We start from the raw sequence: 23184 nt of genomic DNA, 5'->3' as shown, positions 1-23184 counted from the left end.
AAGAAGAAAAATGCGTAAGAGAGAGAGAGAGACGAAGAAGAAAAATGGAGGAAAGAATCGTGAAGAGAAGTGATTTTGACGAAGTACAAATGGCGGGAGAAACAACGATTTCCCGCCAGAATAACCATTGTGTTCCGTGTTTAACCCGACCCGACTAATTTAATAAACTTTCCTAACCCGACGATTTTCAATCCAAATTGATCCTTTGGGTTTCATGGAAAGTTAACCGGTCCATCTAAAATCTCAATTCTGTCATATTAACGCTATAAACACAAAATTTATAAAATTATTAATATATTTATTTATTTGTTATATTTTATAAAAATTTTAAGTTTACTTTTTTATAAAAATATAATTTTTTATTATATTATAATATATATCATATTAAAAATTAATTTACATAATTTTATTTTATTTTTAAAAAATATGATATAAACGATTAGAATGGATTAGTACAGTATACATTAATGTTTTATCCATATTTTATAAATTAAAAAAAAATTAAGGTATACAAAAAATTCATATTTTTACCCTACCTTAATTTGGTATACAAAAACTTCATAAATTTATCTGTATATTGAATAATATTTCAGAAATTATATTTCTATAATTAAATTAATATTAAATTTATTTAATTATTTTCTTTTATATATATATTATATGAGTAATGATAGGGAACGCAAATCTGGGACCCAAAGTCCGCAAAAAATAGAATATTCATTTAAAATACGGAATATTTAGAGTTAGAAATTAATTAATAAGAAGAGAGAATATTCGGTAATTAAAAGGGAATATTTTATTTTTGCGGACTTTCTCGGCCCAAGAGCGTTCCCTATCATTACTCATATTATATATATATATATATATATATATATATATATATATATATATATATATATATATATATATATATATATATATATATATATATATATATATATATATATATATTAACTTATAAATACTATTTTGATATTTCGGTATATCTCGATATACGAAAATTTTAAAAATTTCATACATTTACTGTAACAATCATTTCGGTATTGGTATCATATTTTACCTTTTTTTTATACCTTAAAAATCAATATTTAATTATTTTATTTTAAGTATTATATATATATATATATATTATATATATATTAACTTTTAAATACTATTTCGGTATATCTCGATATACCAAAATTTTAAAAATTTCATACCTTTACTGTAATAATAATTTCGGTATTGATATCATACCTTACATTTTTTTTGGTATACCTTAAAAATTGATATTTTGATATATTGCGGTACAGTATTTTCGATATATCTTTAATATCGGTAATTTTCCTACCTCTATAAACTATTCCAGCAAAATTCTCCGAATTGAAATAAAAATGGTATTAAAAGTAAATCATTTTTTTTATAAGATCAAAACTATTTTATAAAGAGCCCGACAAACAAAATAAGGAAAAAACAAAACAATAAATAATAAAATAACATAAGAATTTTAAATGTCAATAAAATTGAAAATTGTCATCTCGTACAAGTCTCTATTTCGGATTGAAACGAACGCGCGTGACATAAACTATTTGAGACATTCATATCTATAATTTTTTCCTTCGAAAACTCTTTTATTTATTACAGTCGTCCACACTTTTATTACTAAAACTCCATTAAATTCATTTGACCCAGAACTAGGTGACTTTTGTTGGTGTATCCCATTAAAATTGAAGGAGGTTATGTAAAAGAGTTAATGTGATCTTGGTAATGTCACAATGAAAAATAATATAATCAATAAATTATTCATTCTTCAAACAAATATTATATCTGATAGCTAGCGAGATAAAATTTGTTTTTTCTACTTTGTTAGATGTAAAGACTTCTCCATTGACAGTTTCCCAACCAAAAAAACGATATTTTTGATGAAAATTTTGATTTCCATTCCTCTTTTCAAGAAAATCGGGATAATTTATTAGAAGTAAAAATACCAAAAGTAAATAATCAAAATAAACTTAACGGGCGGATAATAAACTTTCCCTTCATACACATCGCGGTCGCTACCGCCGCTGCTTTCCCTCTCGTCTCCTTCCTCTTTTTTGCGTTTGGCGTCTTATCGAAAACGCTTTCGCGTTTTCTCGATTTCCAGATAACTTGTTCAATTATACCACTACAATTCATAAGGCCGGGGATTGATGACGACGGTGGCGACTATGATTGTTTTCCAAAGCTTTCGCCCCCATGTCTCACCATCTCCATCTTCCTCTACTTCCACTTCATCTCCGATCAACACACATTTCTCTCTCTCAAAGAATTTAGGTCTTCCTAGGCTGAGAGATCCCACGCACCAGTTCAGGATGAAGAGGAGAATTTCGGAAGTTCCATTCGTAGATACAGAAGACACCGACCTTAGTCTCCCCGGATCTCAAGTAGATGACGATGACGACGATGAGATAGAAACAAACCCTACTCCAGAAGACCTTGAATACATATCCCAAATCAAACGAGTAAAAAACACACCCATTTGCCTGTAAGTAATTTCACTTCTGTCTGCTGCAAATTGACATTTTAATTTGGGCGCAGGTGTTGGAGCTGCTCAGAAAAAACAGGGACATGCTGTTTAGCGAGGTGAAGCTAACAATAACGATTGAGGATCCCAGAGAACTTGAGAGGAGGAGGCTTCTTGGTCTTGATGAATTTGAAGGTCCAACAAGAGATGAATTAGCTTCTACATTAGAATTAGTAAGTTTTTCAAAGGCTGGTTCTACTTGTTTGCATCAAAGGCACAATTTTTAAAGCAGAATCATGAATTTGATTTGTTGGAACAGGTAAATGAAGGGAAAGTCCCAAAAGATAAAATTGCTCTTAAGCTGCTGGCTGAAGAGATGATACAATGGCCTAATCTAGAGGTAAAAACCCAACAAGAAAGGAAGAGGAATCTTGATATCTTGGTTGAATTGCGGTTATGTGTGTAATGTGTTTTCTCATTGAACAGGTGGAAGTGTCAAAGAAGGGTAGAGGAAAATCGCTTTACGCGAAAACCACAGACACCGGAGTTGATCCAAAAGAGGCCGCCAAGAGGCTCAACATTGATTGGGACACTGCTGCCCAGATGGCGGATGATGTCGATGATGATGTTCCTGATGTGCCTGCCGCTTTGGTTTGTTTTCTGCTCGTCGAAAATGAAAATTCTTCGTGATTTTTGTTGATTGTTTTCTGAGAAGTTGCTATTTTTTGGCAGGGATTTGGAGCATTATACTTGGTCTCAGCGTTTCCAATCATAATTGGAGTTGCAGTTGTGTTGATTCTATTCTATAATTCTCTTCAATAATTCTTTTTCTTTTTCTTTTTCTCCTAGTGGATATATGAATATATATCATGGTTAACACGAAAACCATTTGAGTGAGTTCTTGTCTCTCTCTATTCTATATATAGAAGTCAAAATTTCCAATTTTATAATAATAAAAAGGCCTTGTTTGACCTTGGGTTATTTAAAAAACAAGCAGATTATTTGAAAATAACTCAAATCAAATAAGGTCTAAGAGTAATAGAACATGGAGCATCACTACTGTCATGGACTCATGATATAAGAAAACATGTCATCCACAATGTCTTAGTATACCAACTCTTGTTTGTTTTAAAAGGGAAGTCCCATTTCCATTTTTCCCATCATCAACATTTCAGAATTCAGACCAAAGGATGACAATGGTTGTTCAATCATCCAACGTTGGAACTCCAAAATTGCTGTCCAAGAATGGCAGCCTGCAGCAAGAAAGGCAGATTTCAGTTGATCCAATTTCAATTAAAGAATCAGTTTTTAAGAAAAGCCATAATAATCCTTCTTTTCTCCTTCCCCATCTCAAACCGGGTAAGTTCTTGAGCGCCAGCCTTCCTGGCTCCGCAACGTCGTCTCCTAGGTTTTCCAGCCCGATGAAGAAATGGAAGAACCAATCTCCTACCCAACAACCATCCTCAATTGATCCCATAACCGGCCAACAATCATTGGCTCTATCTCGACTCGCCCAACTTCAAGAGATCCACTTACAGAGGAGCAAATCGTGTAGTGAGGGTCGCAACACTTCGTCGTCCATTGACCTCGAAATGTGCACGCGAAAGCTTAAGACCCAATACTTGAAGGAGATAAGTAGCTTCAATAAGAAGAGTCACGATGATGTGCAATCCATCGATCAAGTTAATAGACGGAAAGGAGGCATTGAAGGTGATGGTGAGGGTAAGTACAATGAGAAATTCAAATGCGGGGCGTGTTTGTTTCTTCCTGGTTTTGGAAAGGCGAAGCCAGTTAGGTCACATAGAATCGAAGAGGAATATAACGATGATGACGATAATATTGGGATAACAACGATGAGGAAACCAATGAGCAATGAAAAAAAACAAGTAATGGCGGATAATATGATCTCCAAGAGAGTTTCATTGGAGAAGTTCGAGTGTGCGTCCTGGACAACATCAGTTGTTGTGTTGGACGCCTATGATGACATGGTGGATGGCGATAGCCTCTTCTTCGACCTTCCCATGGAGCTCATACGTAACGATAGTCGCGACAATGAGTCGCCAGTGGCAACTGCTTTTGTATTCGATGGGGATCTGAAAGGGGTACTGAAGAAGGCGGTTGTTGAGGGGTCGGGGATGGATAATAGAAAGTCAGTCGAGTCAGGATCTCGCCACGTTCGTTTCTCAGATGCGTCGCCAACAACTGACTCAAGGCCGCAAGGGTAGTGACGATTTCAATGGCTTATCGAAATCCCAAACCGCATGAAGATTACAAGTGTTTATTTTGTTTTTGGTTCTTGGAGGAGTGTTTATGTGTGGTTTTGGGTGGTTGGTATTATTATTGAGTCAAGTGTGTTTCCATGATGGAATCAACTTAAGAATCCAACATTTTTGTTATGGAATTCCATTTGTTTAATACATGTACTATAAACTTCTTATGAAGAGGTTTCCTTTGAAAACACTTTTGTTTGATTCATATATCACATTGAACGAAAAATTCAAAATGGGGACCAAAGAGATTTTCAAATGAACCATAAATTAAAGACTTTATATTATCCTAATGAAGAAAATGACAGAACCAACATATTACTATAGCAAAACATTGAGCAAAACACAAGGGTGAAGGAGGACATGACTAAGGAGCTAGAATCAATGTCTTTTAAGTACTCGGTAGCTTTAAAAAGGCAAACCATCACCTTAAGTCATACAATAATATTCATCTCCAAATATAATAGGCCTATTGAAGAAAAAGGAACCTGATTAAGAACTCTGCCTGAATAATCAACAATCGCTACTGGAGTATCCTCGAACAAGAAAGAAAAAGTATGGTGCTAGCGTTCTTCATCTCTTCCTTCCACCAAGAAAAAGTATGGTGCTAGCGTTCTTCATCTCTTCCTTCCACCACGTTCTCTCAGTGAAAGAGCCAGTGTTTCTCCTTGAGTAACATTGTAATAAGCAAGTGTTAAATTATCCTTGAGGAAACCAGCCTTTCCACTCAGTTTCTGTTTGTTAGAAGGAAGCTGTATTTCTCCAGCAATCTTCTCTTTCAGGCTACCAACTGTTTCAGACAAGGATTGAACTGTCATTTCCAATACTTGTCCCTTAAGTGTTCCTTCTTCAATATTTGGCATCGAAACAGTAATGCGAACCGGCCCCTGAAACAACAACAAGAAAAAACCATAATCAAGGATGCATGTCATTAAAAATAATATTTATAGGGGAAAGAAGAGAAAGCAACACAAACCGGATGTTGACTAAGAAACACATCCTCCGGAACAAGAGCATAATCATCTAACTTCTGTCTCTTTGGCTCTGGCTCTTCAGGGATCGGAGGAGGAGCATCCTCGGGAGGTGGGGGAGGAGGCGGCATTCCAGGTAAAGGAGGTGGAGGCATCATAGGCATGCCGGGTTGAGGAACCATGAAGTGACGAGCAGCAGCAAGTGGTGTAAACTGTGAACCAGGTGGAGGTGGCACCGGAATACTCGACGGAGGCATCTGAGGTGGTGGTCGATTCATCATCATCTGTTGCTGGCCAGGAAGTAACGCCATTGGAGGAGGAACCCTAACTGACGGAAACATTTGGGGTCTCATTTGATGTGGAGGATATTGAAGTGCATTTGGAGGAGGCCGGGGAAGGTTTAGAGCTAGTCCAACCGGAGGAGGAAGTGGTCTGATCGACGGAACACCTGGTTTAGGTGGTGGAGGAGCGGCAGGACCAGGAAGAGGCCTTCCTTCTGAATCTAAACCATCAAAAGCTTCCAAACCAGTTTGTGACATGGCTTGGGTAGCAGTCCGACCGATGCTGCCCGAATGACCGTCCCAAATAACCTGCTTTGGGGGTTCGTCGTTCTTTTCAATCTCCGCCTTGACCGCATTCGAAACCTCTTCCTCGGTGGTTCCGAAAATATCGGGACGAGTTCTTGCCAGTCCGACGATATTTCTCGAAATCTCATCATCTTGAGCGAGAGTCGTCTCACGAATCTTCGCAAACATTCGCTCCTTTTGCTCCTTGTATTTCGGATCGATGAGGGATATTCTCATGTGTTCGGACATCTCGCTTATCGGAATCAGCTCGCCGGTTATGGGCGATACGACGAACTTCGTCGAATCTCGTTCCGTGTGGATTCTCTCCTCGGGCCTCTTCCAGTTCTTAACGATCCTCATCGGTTGTTCTTGCTCGTCTTGAAACTTAAACTCGCTCCTCTTTTCTTTATTCTCTTCGAGGCTAGCAGCTCTCATTCCTTCTTGAACTAGTTGCACCTCTTCTTCATCCATATCCATTTCGACTTCCTTACCAGGCTCGACAACCTCTTCTTCTTCCATAGCAGATGTCTTGCTCCTCCTAATAACTTCCTCAATCGTCATTGGGACAGGTAGCTCCTCATCTTCGTCGTCAGCAAAATCAATAGTTTCAACAACGACAAAATCATGCCAGTCAATCATCGCCATTTGCATCCGCTCCTGCTCAATTTCATCTTCAGCTTTCTGCCTCGCCTGCTCTTGAGATCGATCCCATTCCAGCCTGTGTAAGCATCGTTCAAGCACCGTAGCCATATCAACAACACTGTTTTTCAACTTCTCCGTAAGCCCTTTAGGGGGCATTAAAACTTTTGAATATGCATCGGCTAGAGCTGTGAAAAACATGAACATGCTATGAGTCGGTTTCAAGAAATGGAACTGTGGGTTATTCATCTCCCTGCTAGTTAGTCCGGTTAGGAAAGCTTTCCCATTACGAGCCACAAACTGAGCTGTAAGCTTAATTATATCGAGTTCCTCCCCTGTAATTCCCTCAGGAAGCCTAACCGTGTACTGCTCAGTCTCTGGGGGCTCTAGAATTTTACGAATTGTTCTGAACTGGGCTGAAGGATCGGGTTTAACAGCTGTGTCATTTCCGTCAGCAACAGAACCAGGAGGGGCCGACTCAGGTTCTAATGAATCAGTAGTAAGGGAAGAAGGCTGTTGTTGGGTAGAAGATTGATTCTGAGCACGGAATTCAGAGAGTCGATGCTGGTAATAACCATGATATGGATCTGATCCATTCAGAAAGTTGAACTTTGCATTTCCAGCATTATTTGCAACAATCCTCTTTTCAAACTCAGGACCATTTTTCGCAACAAATTGAGAAGTTTTGTCAACAATATTTCTAATATCAGGAGGAGGGTGTATGATACCAATAGGGTTAGTGTGAGTTGCAACTGATGCAGGAGTTGAGTTAGTTTTGTCTTCATCAACATCTGGTTTTCCGACATCGTTAAAGTCCTCTATTACTTGAGATAGAGGTAGGGGACCAAGATTCCCATCAGAGGGCGGAGCTGGGAGAGGTAATATAGGTACCACTTCAGGCATCCTTGTCCCTTCAACCAATTGCTAAATGACCTGAGAATAGAGCCAGATAGTGTTAATTAACATATATAATTTGAGCTCACTTGAAATGCCTATCTTTTACTGTTCTAGCTTAATAAAATAGAAAAGAAAAAACCAGCTGAAGCGAAAGAAGGAACAAAATAAGCTAGGGCATAAACTGCAAGTTCTTCTTTCTCTTGAATAAAACAACTATTATATAGCAAATGATCACTCAAAATGAATCATTGTCTGGGGCCTAACTATTTTATTCTCTTCCTCAATCTATCCCTAAATTTCTTGCTGATTCAGATCTAATCCAGTTTGAGTCTCAATCTCAAGTCGGGAAAGGGCAATTGGCATCAAAGCTATATCGGTGCAGTACTGGAATAATAATACCATATTATCATTCTAACATGCTCTATTATTCATCTGCAAACAAACAGTAGCAAACTACGAAAGACATAAAATAAAACACCTCTGGCTTCTCAAATCTGAAACAGGTCGACTAAGAGCTATCAAGATCTGCTCCTATCGAACGACATCCGATAATTGCAAAGGCCTTGTTGGAGCAGTGAAACTGAAAGGATCCTCGCTTGAGTTGAGGTAGACCTAAGACCACGACGTTCACGCTGCCTCCTCAATTTCTTCACTAGGTTCACGACGTTAACTTCACCGGCGCCATCTTTAGCATTAATCGTTGTGTGAGCTGGCCTAGCCGGAGACGAACGAGCTCTTGCCGCAAGCACAAGTCGTCACCGAAGATCAGGTTTCCTTCTCCTATCGCTGTTCGGCAAAAATGGAGGAGCACGGGCATTGCTTGTTGGGCTGGGCTAGGGTTTAAATTAGTTTGGGTTCTATTTTATTTCCACAGCACAAAAATAAAATATAGAAAATAAGGGAGCGGGCTAATGAATAAAATAAAAATAGTAATAGAAAGGGAAATTTTACGAAATTACATATAAGGGAAATTTGACGAGATGACTTTCATAATAGTCTTATTTTAAAAAATAACACTAGTGGTGGAGTAAAGTTTTGTAAAAATAATATTTTGTTCACGGTAAAAAGACCAATATACTCCTGACAAAAATAATTCTTCTTTCTCTTTTTTTCTCTTCATTCTATGACTACGAACGGACGAACCACCTTCCCACTCTCAGCGCAACGAGGCCCCCGACAACGAGCCGTCCAAGCAAACGCCGCCGAGACGCCTACGAAAAATAATTTATTTATTTTTTGTCTGCAAATGCGTTTTTCGTAGACGAAAATTGAATATTCGCAGGCGAAAAATAAAATAAAAATTTCATAGACGAAAATGCAATTGTCGCCTACGAAAAATGCATTTGTCGCTTGCGCTAACAATCAATAAACACAATATGAATAATATTTTCAGCTATAAAAATATGAACAATAATTTCAGTTATAACAATAATATGATCAATATAAACAATATGAACAATGTTTATCTATCGGCGGAATGCTACAGTCGTGGGGATAGTAGACGTTAGGGAGAGGGGAAGCAAACGTCTCGATGTCGTTTGCACGTATCGGCGTTGCTGGGTGATCATTTGCTCGTTGCTTGAAGGTGGCTCGTTTGCTCGTTGCTTGAAGATGGTTAATGGCCGTAAAGAATGAAGGAAGAGAGGGATGGAGGAAGAGAAAGAGGAAAGAAAAGATGAGGGAAGAAAAGTATTTTTAATTGGGGTATAATTGTCTTTTGCCAGGGGCAAAATATTACTTTTGCAAACTTTACTCCCCTGTTGTTTTTGGAAATAAGATTATTTTGAAGATCATTTGTAAAATTCTGCCTAATAATGATATCATTTTGGAAAATGACCCAGACCCGATAAAGTTTGCAAAAGCAACTTTGTAAAAATAACCTAACGCGGCGCGATAATGTTTGCAAAAATAACCTCGCACACCTTTCGCGTCACGCAAGGTTATTTTTGCAAACATTATCAGGTCAATCATTCGTGTCACGTGGGGCATGTGTCGCGTCACGTGAAGGGTATTTTCGTCTTTAGACATGCTGAAAAGATATTTTTACAAACTTTATCATACCCCTGATCATTTTAAAAAAAAGAAAAAGAAGTTAATTATTAGACATAAATTTCCCAATAGAAACTATTAAGCTTGGTCTAAAAAAACATATCATTTAATAAATTTTAAAATATATAGTAGAAATATATCAAATTCTTCATCTAACTATCAGCCATAATGCATTCTTTCCCTCAACTTAATTTGTTTTGTTCTATGGATACACTTTTGTTTTACAATTCTTAATTGTTTCTTAAATATATAATATATCTAACTAACATTCAAAATTAAAATTAACAAATGACATAGTTTTTCTCTATTTCATATTATTTTCTTAATTCCTACTTATAAAACAAACAAAGAAGAAGGGAGGATACCTAAACTCTAAATGTTTGAAGAAGGGAGGATACCTAAACTCTAAATGTTTGTTGCTTAAAAAACAATGTCTATCCATATTCAATAGAATTTGCCACTCATTATTTATGGTGAAAACTAATATATATTATGGTTCATTACTTAAAAAAATATAACAGTGTTATGTTTTTGCACATTTAGACATATATGTCTTGACATATTTAATTTTAATGGTTGAACATAATAATAAAGTTTTTTTTTACTTGTACAAATTAAATAAATTAGGTTTTCCTAATATCAGATATTATACAATACATTTTAATAGTATAAAAGAAATTACATTTAAGTCTTTAAAAATTTAAATTCATAATGTAATTGAGTTTTAAAAACATTAATGTTTAGTGTAAAAAAAATTACACTTGAGTATATAAAACGTTACATTTCAGTTTAAATAACATTATAGTTCAATTTATCCGACATTACATTTTAATGTATCAAACATTACACTTTAGTATATCAAACATCATACTTCAATATATCAAACGTTATATTTTGGTGTAAAAGGAATTATATTTCAGTATATAAGAATTTAAATTTCAGTTTAAAAACAGTTTAGTCGAGTTTTAAAAAACGTTAATGTTTAGTGTAAAATAAATTACACTTCAGTATATAAATATTATACTTCAGTTTAAATGACATTACACTTCAGTGTATCAGACATTACAAGACAGTATATCAGACATTACATTTCAGTATATAAGAATTTAAATTTAAAACACAATTTAGTTGTGTTTTAAAAAAGGTAATGTTTAATTTAAAAGAAATAAACACTCATTTTGTTCCTTCAAATTTATTATTATTTTTTAAAATAATTCCAAGTCTATACAATTATTTGTCTAAAATCATGTACGGGCTAATTAAATGAGAATTAGAAATTATTTTAAAAAACAATATCGTATCAATTGAATCTTAAAATAATTAATTATGGATTATTTTAAAAAATAAAAAAAATAAAAAAAATTCAAATTCAAATGTTACGATTAAATAATTATGGTGAATAATAAAAGAATTATTATTATTAATTAGATAATTTGAAAAAAAATAAAAATATAAAAAATAAAATATATCAAAGAATAAATAAAATAATAACTGAGTTTGATGTATTAATCAATTATTATCTAATATTATTTATTTGGTAAAATATTGAATATTAGAAAAATAAAATTAATAATAAAAGATAAGGATAATTATATTAATTATTAATATTATTGTTTATTGGTAGAAGTTATATTATTTTTAGAATAAGAAATTAAATAAAAATTATTTATTATTATTATTATTAATTTTTATTATCTTATTTTATCGCTAAAAAAACCATTGGATTCCAGGCCTAAACGAATTAGAGAGGTCCATGAAGCCTGCAAGAATTAAATGAGAAGAATGAGTCATTTCCCAATCCTTGCTCATTGGTCCGATTCCTAAGCAAGTGGAGCACCAGGACGACACGACAGTCTTCCAGAAGACTGTCAAGAAGACCACGTCGAAGAAGAATTTGACTCCCGACGCTTATAAAAGAAGAGACGATTGACAAGGAGAAGGGAGACAGACTAATATTTACAACTTTTTTTGAAAAACTCTTTGAGGGACTGAGATTATTTTGAGTGTCGATTAATTGTTAAGACTGATTCTAAGTTCTAACTATCAAGAACGTCTAGTCTGGTAATCACTATAAGCGCCCTTCGATCAATATATTAATTTTATTTCCAACTTACAGTCTTTTGTCTTCATTTTATTTATGTTTTGATTATTAGTTGAGACTATATGAAATTAGTGTCATTTTTTAGTTCAGTTATTTGATTTTGGAATTATCGCCTAATGTGTTCATCTGATTATCTTAAGACATGCAAGGTACAAAGCCTAGTCCTTTGAAATCGGTCGTCGGGTTAGCCATTTTCGGGCTTAGGCTTGGAAACGACAACCCAAGGATATTGATGATGGATTTGGTACTGATCGGGAAGTTAACATCTATTAGTCCTCGTCGATATGAGTTTTTAAAATACCAAAACAAAATCAAACATCACTTCACTCCCCTCTTATCAATCACATCACTAAAATCATTAACCAAAATACTAAAATACCCTATATTTTAAATTATTATATTTTTATTTTATTTATAAATATAATACCCTTTAAATATTTTTATCAAAAAAATAACAATCACCTCTCTTAAAATCATCAACAATCATTATTTTTTTCTCCCTCTAGATTTAAAAAAAAAACAATACGAAGAAGCTCTTAATTGAAATAGTGATGTACTCTGCAATCATTTAACTTGTAGCTTAGTTTATTTTTCATTTTGAACTTGAGAGAGTATTATTGGTGGAACAACATGAAAAGATAAATCGTTCAATTAGTTTCCAGATGTTAAACATGTCAAGAGGTAAAGGCAGAACATCAAAGATCAACAGGATTATTGAATCTTATGCCTATTCCATAATGGAAATGGAAAGACATTTATATGGATTTTGTATTTGGGCTACCAAGAAAAGAAGCGGAAATATTGTGGTATGGGTAATTGTTGACAGGTTAACTAAATCAACTCACTTCTTAGATATTCCAACTGGATTTATGTTGAACAATTTAACACGTGTATATGTTAAAGAAATTGTACGATTACATGGTGTTCCAACATCTATTGTTTCAGATAGAGATAATCGTTTCATCTCTCATTTCTGGAAAAGTCTACATGAATGTTTGGGAACAAAGCTAAATTTCAGTACATCATTTCATCCTCAAATAAATGGACAAACAGAAAGGGTAAATCAGATAATGAAAGACATGCATGGTGCGTGTATCATTGATTTTGGTAGATCGTGGGATGATCACTTACCACTTATTGAGTTTGCTTATAATAATAGTTATCAAGCAAGTAAACAAATGGCTCCATACGAAGCATTGCATAGTCGCAAATATCGATATGCGAATTTATAATTTTTTTCCTCTGCATTATAAAAATTATAAGTATTACAATATTACGAGTAATAAGTGAGCATATTAATTATATTAATTGATCTGAACTACTAATATCCCTACTAAAATAAAATAAATATAAAAGATTAAATAACAAATTTATATATTTAAAATTTTATCTCGTATCATTGCAATGTAAAAATAAGACAAAAAGTTTATGAAATTTAACAATTTTTTACATATTATATAAGTTGCAACCTTCTATTCTTTTACATATCAAACATGATCGTAATGGATCAAACAGATGCCTAACATGATTACAATCATGTTTGGATGCTTTCTAGGCTGAGATTCAACATAATTAACCTAAGAACAACAAACTCGATTTTTGGGTTTTAAAAATTCAAATTTGAGTTTTTGTTATTTAGATCGATTGATCGGTTTTATCTTATCCAGATAGTTTCTAAATGATCCTATGATTATTATTTAACCATAAAATATTATAAACATCAAACATACAAGCTTATGTAATTTGAAATATAAAAATTTCAAATTCAAACTGTAAATATGAATTAGAGGGTGATTGGATCCTTACCAAGGATTGAAGAACACTTATTAAACCTTAAGGAAGCTGCTGGGATGCTTAGATCTAAGTTTTATGGCCTTATCTAAAGTTTTCAAAAAAATCCGAAAGTTTAAAACTTTATTGACGAATTTATAAAAATCCACGATTAAAAGGTGGATAGTGAATCTCTTGCCTTCGGGTCAACTAAGGGGGCTATTTATAGTTGCCCAAGGTTGGTTGATCCATTCAAGTGGATTGAATCATCCAAAATCTATTTATAGAATTTTGACTGTTCTTCATGCAAGTTGGCGGGAATAGGGATGTATAATCCAAATTCTTGTAGGAGAAATGATCACCATCGTAGGGTGATCATTTCAGGCTTTAAATCAACCAAAATGGTTGACTAACGAGAGAGTTTCAAGTTGGCAAAATCAAAACGGATCTTCATCCTTATCTTCGCGGTGTCGCGATGAAGAAGAATACCGGAGGCCAAAACAATGTCGTTTTGTGCGCGTCTAATGTTCGCGAGGTGTTCGGTTAATGATCCTTCAAGGCCTGACATTTCGTCAGCGTTCGAAAGGACGAAGCTAACGTCTACGTTAGCTGATCCCCTATGGCCTAGCGCTGCTTCTTCTACATCGGGCTACGCGTGTAGTTGATGGGCCTTGGATGAAAATTCGATACTCATGACTGCGGTTTCGGCGATAGCCATTCAATAGAATTTCGGTTACACCCGATTACTGATTTAATTTTATTTTAAACCTTAAGAATTTGTTTGAAATTAATTTTTCTTTTACCCTTTTAGCTTTAATTTTGATATTTTAAAATATAAAAAATATTAAAATAAATATGACAATTGTTTTACCAATTTATTTTATTTTATTTTTTTTATATTTTTAGGGTTAAATAAATAATTATTTTTAGATGAAATGGCTACAACAATTCATTCTAAATTATTTATTTTTGTCCATTTCATTTTTCTAAAATTATCTTGAGATAAAATATGTACACAATTTATCCCAAATAATTTTATTTTTTGTTTTGGCCTTAACCCTTAATTAATTTGATTAATTGATACAATAATTAATCTTAATTATTTTTTTTAATTGAGTTTTTGACTATGAGATTAATTGTTTTGATTTTATTTATTTATAAATAAATCAAACTAATTATTTTAATATTATAAATTGAAGTTTAAAATTTAAAAAACTCAATGAATCATCTTCCACGTAAAAAAATATTTATTTTAATCTATATTTAAAAAAAAATATTTTAAATATTAATATATAAAAATAAAAAATTACCTTAGACTATAGTCCACACTCACCCTCTTAGTAGTTTGTCTATGCGTACAACTTTTTCTTTCTGTCTTTAGTAGTACAGTAAAAGTTTGAGTTTCTTAATTTAAGAAATTGTTTTCTATACATTATTTTTTATCCAACTGTAAAAAAAAATAAGTAAGAACAAAGATTTTTTTAGATAAGAACAAAGATTTGCCTGGAGGACGATTGGAAAGAAGACGATATATATATATATATTTATACTAGCCGGTAATGAAGTTTAACACTCTATTTTGTATTAGTAAAGATGTATAGAGAGTGTAGAAATATTAGTGGATAGTTTTTGTAAAATTGTGATATGTCATCACCTATTTTGAACTAATGTATAAAGTCTTAATTTATGACAAAAGCATGATGTAATTAAAGACATTTTGTTGATGGATGAAAGTATTAGTCTATTTTATCAATGTTTAAAGATTTTGTTAGCTTAACATGTTATGTATGGATGACATGCGGTGACTGCACGCCTCATTTGTTTTGGTTCGGGGTGTGATAGATTACTTGTCAATTCTTTGTGAATTGAGGCAAGACAAGGTCAAGTTTTGTTAAGCGGGAGTCCCGAAACTCCTTGCTCGTACCTGTCAGTTGTTATGGATAGGGGCAGAGCCAAGATTTGAAACCTACCCGGGCTAATTTTTTATCAAAAAAATCTACCCGGGCTAGTTTTATAATAATATCAAATAAACAAACAAAATAAAGTAAGTTTACTCTCATTAGTGCCTTTTAGCGACAGAAAATAATCAATTACGATGGTCTGGGGCGGAGCCAGGATGAAAAATTACCAGAGACTGGCTCCAACTTGCATCTCAAATTTAACTTTCTATGCTCCACTTTTTTTTTTCAAAAAAATTTCCACGATTATTAGAAGATGGAGACTCGTCATGCCCTCTCAATGCACACGCTTGAAAAGTGAGTCACCGAGTGCTTTCAATAGTTGTTGTAAGCCGTAATCTGTTATTTTGTTTTTCATCTGAAGACTGTGCATTTAGTGCTTTGTCAATATGACAAGGATATTCATTAGATTATCAAGATATTCAACTGCCCTATTATGTGGTGAAATATTACATCATATATGCATAACAAAAGAGCATCTATCCCCATCATTAACTCGTTTTCAATATTTGAATCCATCTATTGTAAATGTAGGTTTTTGGAGTTGCTTATGTTCAAACAAGAAACATGGGAAACAAAAAGCAGCATCTTTCAAAGAAGAGTATTCTAACCAAATAAATTTCTTAAACCAATGACTTTAGAACGGTCGATTTTGATTTCCAAATTTGGTCGGCGGGTACTCATCCTGAATAGGTTGATATGACCCATCTTGATATAAACTCGTCTAATTTCATCCCTTTGATTAAAAGGATATTTCCATATCAGAATACGTAATGCTGGATCAAGTTTAAGAGAACTTAAATCAACATCAATTCTAGGAGATTTGTTAGATTTTTGAGCAGGGATATCAAATTCTTTATTTAAATACCGAATCAAACCAATGTAACTATTTTAACTTGTTTATTAATATTAATTTATATTTTCTTAAAATTTTTTGAAATAGTTTATAATTAAGAAATATAAAACACTATTATTATTTTAATTTTTATATTTTACCCTTATAAATAATTTGTATTATTAATTATATTTAAATAAATAAAAATAAGGTATAATTATTATATAAATATAATTTTAAAATAAATAATATTATTATAAGATTTACATTATTTTATATATAATTTTTTATACTTTATTTATATAAATAAATCTTATTTATATATTAATTAAAATTTATGTATTATTATAAATATTGTTAATATAAAATAAAATAATTATGAATTAGTTTATAGATAAAATATAATAAATTAAAAGTGAGACTAGGGTTTGATCACCTAACCTCATTTTCACAATTTGGTTACATAGCCAACTAAACTGAAAGTCACATGTTGAAGATATATGGTAAAATGTTTTATTTTAAGATTTTAATTTAGGTGGGGCTGTAGCCCACCCTAGCCCATGCGTGGCTCCGCCCCTGACGATAGTAATGTAATGTCGTTACTGATAAAAACATACAAGATATTTAGGGCTACCCGGGCTACCGCCCGAGCCGACTTGTACCTGGCTCCGCCCCTAGTTGTGGAACATCCAGAGGAGGGCATGCACTTTTTATTTATGTCTTCCTGTAGGAGGTCAAATGAAGAGGGCGACGAATTATGCACCTGAGTTGGCTGTACCTGGTTAGCCTTGTGATCTGATTCACTTGCATATGAACCTAGTTTTTGAGAAGTCCAATCCTTAAGGGAGCTCACTATCCACATCAGGCCATGCTCAAAAACATCATACTGATGGCAGTCTCAGCTTCTTCCAGTCTTGTTCTGCTGGCATGCATATTCAAAACACAGCTTGACCCAACTCTCAAAATGGTCATTTATGTTCATTTTTTAAACTCTTTTAATGTGACTCATTTAATTAATAATTAAATAAATGAAAAATGAAATTAATTAGAAATAACACTTTTATAAAAGATAAATGATTCATTTTGTAAGCGCTTGCCACATTTTTCAAATTTAATTAATTATTTTTATTTTTAAGATTATGAAAAATTCAAAAATCAAAATTTAACATTATTATTATTATTATTATTATTATTAAATAACAAATAAGTATCAAATATGAGAAAAACCAGAAAATATTTTTTGAAATACCTCTGTTCTTAGGTTTCCGTTGGTAGAAGACAGATCCGGCGGCGGCGGCTGCAGGCGGTTTCCGGAGACTGCAGACTTATGGTTTCCGGTTGCAGGTGGTGCGGCGGAGATCTGGAAGAAGAAGGTTTTCGGTGAAGAGAGGGTCGGTGCGTGCCTATTATCAGATCTATTTTATATTTAGGTTAATAAATATATATTATTTTATATTTAGGTTAATAAATATATATATATTAGGTTATAAATATATATAATAAATAGAGAGCGTGGGTGGTGCCAATTATAAAACCTCTTCACATTCACAAGGAAGTCAATCGCTGTGCTGTTCGGCAAAAATGGAGGAACACGGGCATTTCTTGTTGGGCTGGGCTAGGGTTTAAATTAGTTTGGGTTCTATTTTATTTCCACAACACAAAATAAGGGAGCGAGCTAATAAATAAAATAAAAATAGTAAAAGAAAGGGAAATTTTATAAAGGACCCTGATATTATTTTGAAAAATAACTCAAACTAGATAAAGTTGGTAAAAACGATTATTTATATTTAATTGATGGCACGATAATATTTGTAAAAATGACTCAGCATGGCGCGATAATGTTTACAAAAATAACTTTTTGTGATGCGACACACAAGGTAATTTTTATAAGCATTATAGGGCATCTTTTCGCGTCACGTGAAAGAGTATTTTCTAAAGACAAATAAAATAGGAAAAAAGCTCACTTAGACGTATGTACTTGTACAACTAGCTCACTTAGACGTATGTACTAATAAAAGGTCATTTAAACATATGTACTATCAAAAATTGGCTCATTTAGCCTCTTTTAGTAACCATGGTTAACTTTTATTTTTAAATTTATATATTTATTAATTAAATATTAATATATTTTCTCTTTCTTTTCTTTTCATTTATTATTTCATTTATTACTAATAAATGAACTCTCTATTTTTTTTCTTTTTTATAATTTTTTATTATTTTTATATGAATATTTATGATTGATTATTTTAATTTTATTTTATATATATATATATACATGAGCATTCATTATTAATTATTTTAACTCTATATTTCTTTTTCTTTTATATATATATATATTTTTTATATTTACATTAATTATTAATTATTTTAAATTTGTTTATCCCAATAATTGAATATAACAATAAAAATTCTTTCAATAATAAAAATTCTTCAACACAAAAATAAATTAATTAATAATTAAGAATTGGATAATAATAAAAACTCATTCATCAAACACCAAAAGAGTAATAATCAAATATTAGACAAAACAATTAATTTACTAATATAAGTCGTGAATAAAAATTAAATAAAAAATTATTAATTTCATTTTTATTTATATTAAACTAAATAAGAAAAAAACTCTTTTTCATTTTTATTATATTAAATAAAATAAGAAAAAAACCCTTCAAAAAAATATTACGGTAAAACATAAAATTCATAAATAAGTTGTTAAATTTTTTAAAAAAAAATGAGAATTTAAGAAATATGAGAAATAAAAACTAATAAAAAAAGATGAAATATAAAATAAAAATTAATATTAAAATAATAAAAAATTTAAGAATAAAATAAATTACCTACTTTAATTAATGAAAAAGAAAGAGAGAGAAAATATATTAATATTTAATTAATAAATATATAAATTTAAAAATAAAAGTTAACCATGGTTACTAAAAGAGGCTAAATGAGCCAATTTTTGATAGTACATATGTTTAAATGACCTTTTATTAGTACATACGTCTAAATGAGCTAGTTGTACAAGTACATACGTCTAAGTGAGCTTTTTTCCAATAAAATATATATTTTTGTAAACTTTATCAGAGACCTGATAATTTTCCCACCACAATTTTTTATTTTTTTTATTTTTTTATTCTTAGTCATAAATTTCCCAATAATTTTAAAAGTAAATAGTAGAAACATATCAAATTCTTCATCTAACTATCAGCCCTAATACATTCTTTCCCTCAACTTAACTTGTTTTTGTTTTATGGATAATACACTATTTGCTCTACACTCTTGTTTTCAATTCTTAATTGTTTCTTATATATATATATATATATATATATATATATATATATATATATATATATATATATATATATATATATATATATATATATATATATATATATATAACATTCAAAATTAAAATTATCAAATGGCATAGTTTTTCTCTAATTCATATTATTTTCTTAATTCCTACTTATAAAACAAACAAAGAAGGGAGGATACCTAAACTCTAAATGTCTGTTGCTTAAAAAACAATGTGTATCCATTTTCAATGGAATTTGCCGCTCATATATTAGTTAAAAAAATTATAACAGTGTTATGTTATTGCACATTTAAACATTTATGTCTTTGACATATTTAATTTTAATGGTTTAACATAATAATTAGTTTTTTTTTATATACAAGAATTCAATAAATTAAGTTTTCTTAATATCAGACATTAAAATGTAAAAGAAGTTAAATTTAAGTCTTTAAGAATTTAAATTTCAATTTAAAACACAATTTAGTTAAGTTTTAAAAACGTTAATATTTAGTGTAAAAGAAATTACACTTTTTCAGATAAAACGTTACACTTCAATATATCAGATATTACATTTCAAGGTAAAAGAAATTATATTTTAGTATATAAAAATTTAAATTTTAGTTTATAAACAATTTAGTTGAATTTTAAAAGGCGTTAATGTTTAGTGTAAAAAAATTACATTAAGTTTAAATGACATTACACTTCAGTATATCCGACATTAAACTTCAGTATATAAGAATTTAAATTTCAATTTAAAATGAGTTTTAAAAACGTTAATACTTAGTGTAATTACAATTCATTATTTAAATCTTTAAAACATTTGTAGATTTGTCTAAAATCATGTACGGCTAATTGAATGAAAAATAGAAATTATTTTAAATAATAATTTTAATCAATTGAATTCTAAAATGATTAATTGCGGATTATTTCAAAAAATAAAAATTCAAATGTTATAATTAAATAATTAATTAAATAATTATGGTAAATAATGGATTAAATGTATTATTATTTATTAGGTATTTTGAAAAAAGATAAAAAAATAATTGGACAAAATATATCAAAGAATAAATAAAATAATAATTGAGTTTGACAAATTAATTTATTATTATCGATATTATTTATTAGTAAAATATTGGATATTAGAAAAATAAAATAAATAATAAATGGTAAATTAATAATTAAGATATTAATTATTAATATTATTGTTTATTTATAAAAATTATATTATTTATAAATTGAAGAATAAAATAGAAATTATCTATTTTTATTATCTTATTTTACCTAAAAAAATAAAAGCTAGACTATTCATTGGAATTCAGTCCTAAACGAATTAGAGAGGCCCATGAAGCCTGCACCTTTCACTAACTACATGAAGAATTAAATGACAAGAATTAGTCATTTCCCATTCATTGCTCATTTGTTCGATTCCTAAGAAAGTGGAGCACCAGGACGACCCGACAATCTTCTCGAAGCTTGTCGAGAAGACCGCGTCGAAGAAGAATTTGACTCCCCGACGCCTATAAAAGAAGAGACGATTGACAAGGAGAAGGGAGACAGACTGATATTTACAACTTATTTTTGAAAAACTCTTTGAGGGGCTGTGAGGTTTTTATGAGTGTCGATTAATTGTTAAGACTAATTAAACGTCTGATCTGGTAATCACTATAAGCGCCCTTCGGTCAATATATTAATTTTATTTTCAACTTACAGTCTTTTGTCTTCATTTTATTCAAGTTTCGATTATTAGTTGAAACTATCTGAAATTAGTGTCACTTTTTAGTTCAGTTATTTGATTTAGGAATTATCGACCTAATTAGTTCATCTGATTATCTTAGGACAGGCAAGGTACAACCGTACAAAGCATAGTCATTTGAAATCCGTCGTCGGGTTAGCCATTTCCGGGCTTAGGCTTGGAAACCACGACCCAAGGATATTGATGATGGACTTGGTACTGATCGGAAGTTAACCTTTGTTAAACCTTGTTCAGTATGAGTTTTTTAAATAACCCAAACAACATCAAACATCATTTCATTCATCTCTTATGAATCTTCATTCATCTCTTATGAATCAGATCACTCAAATCATTAATTAAAATATTAAAATACTTTTTATTTTAAATTATTATTATTTATTTTATTTATATATATTAATATATTTTTAAGTTTTTTTTATAAAAGATAATTATTATCTCCTCAAAATCATCGAGGATGAACTTGTAACTTAATTTAATTATTTGTCAATTCTTTGTGAATTGAGGCAAGACATGGTCGATTTTTGTTAAGTGGGAGCCCCGAAACTCCTTGCTCGTACATGTCCGTTGTTGTGGAACATCCAGAGGAGTCCCTGCACTTTCTATTTATGTCTTTCCTGTAGGAGGTCAAATGAAGAGGACGACGAATTATGTACCTGAGTTGGCTGTACCTGGTTAGCCTTGTGATCAGTGCCGTTCCTGAGATTTTTTAGGCTTTAGGCGAAAGCACGAAATTGAGGCCCTACGCATAAACTTCACTTGTGTTTCACCGTTGATCTTCAATAACCTTCCAATATCTACAAAGATGCAACATAAATTGTCAACGAAAGTGACTTCTTCTTGCATTTTTAGATGCAAAATCATTGATAATTGTATCGTAATCAATATATTCCAAAAAATCTTTTTCAATACATAAAATAGCAAGTCCATTCAATCTATCTTGAGACACCGAAGATCTTAAATAATTTTTCAATAATTTTAACTTAGAAAAACTTATTTCAGTAGAAGCTACCGTAACAGGCAATGTTAGTAAAATTCGATATACAATAGAGACATTAGGATAGCAATCTATTGACATTACAAAATCAAGAATTTCAGCAGCGGGCATATCCAAACTAGGTAAAGCAACTTGTAGTATTTTTAGTTCAGAAAACAAATCATTCAAATTAACATCACACGTACCTTTATGAGAAAATACATTACAAAATGTGCTACACTTTTCTTTCAATTTGCTTTCATTCAATGCCTTCAACTTTCCAGAATTCATAAGGAACCCAAATAAGTTATTAAACTCATTCAATTGTTCAAACCTATGTTTTAGGGATGCAAGAGACATATCAACCAATACTAAAAAATAGTTGATCCTAAAAGATTCTTTTGGCGATTGTTGTTCAACATTAGAAGTATTATCATCAAAATATTTTCTAGGGATCTTCTTAACACGTTTAGTCGAAAAAAAAGGATCTATGTCCATTTCACATGCAATATCATTTGCAATAATTAAACTAAAGACAAACCCATCTATTCGAAACTTCTCAAAAAATACAATTAAGCTTTCCAATTGATTAATGGCAGAATCAATACACATAGATGATGACTGCATTTTC

General features: G+C 31.4%; 3 protein-coding genes across 3 annotated transcripts; 2 read left to right on the top strand and 1 right to left on the bottom strand.

The window, feature by feature from the left end:
* Nucleotides 1-2057: 2057 nt before the first annotated feature.
* Nucleotides 2058-3456, top strand: LOC124922341 (ycf3-interacting protein 1, chloroplastic). Its single transcript, XM_047463075.1, has 5 exons — nucleotides 2058-2483; nucleotides 2560-2718; nucleotides 2805-2885; nucleotides 2972-3136; nucleotides 3218-3456. The coding sequence occupies exons 1-5, from the start codon at nucleotides 2172-2174 to the stop codon at nucleotides 3305-3307; spliced, it is 807 nt and encodes a 268-aa protein (XP_047319031.1). The 5' UTR covers nucleotides 2058-2171; the 3' UTR covers nucleotides 3308-3456.
* Nucleotides 3457-3681: 225 nt separating this feature from the next.
* LOC124925344 lies at nucleotides 3682-4710 on the top strand. Its single transcript, XM_047465326.1, has one exon. The coding sequence runs from the start codon at nucleotides 3682-3684 to the stop codon at nucleotides 4708-4710; it is 1029 nt and encodes a 342-aa protein (XP_047321282.1).
* A 301-nt stretch (nucleotides 4711-5011) lies between these two features.
* Nucleotides 5012-8665, bottom strand: LOC124922340 (probable splicing factor 3A subunit 1). Its single transcript, XM_047463073.1, has 4 exons — nucleotides 8304-8665; nucleotides 5729-7861; nucleotides 5387-5639; nucleotides 5012-5342 (listed from the first exon to the last, which is right to left on the bottom strand). Exons 2-4 carry the CDS (start codon nucleotides 7829-7831, stop codon nucleotides 5326-5328), a joined length of 2373 nt encoding a protein of 790 aa, XP_047319029.1. The 5' UTR covers nucleotides 7832-7861; nucleotides 8304-8665; the 3' UTR covers nucleotides 5012-5325.
* Between the last annotated feature and the right edge of the window lie 14519 nt (nucleotides 8666-23184).

This window comes from Impatiens glandulifera, chromosome 1 (assembly GCF_907164915.1).
Source record: "Impatiens glandulifera chromosome 1, dImpGla2.1, whole genome shotgun sequence".
Lineage (NCBI taxonomy): Eukaryota > Viridiplantae > Streptophyta > Magnoliopsida > Ericales > Balsaminaceae > Impatiens > Impatiens glandulifera.
This window is presented reverse-complemented; position numbering and strand designations above follow the sequence as displayed.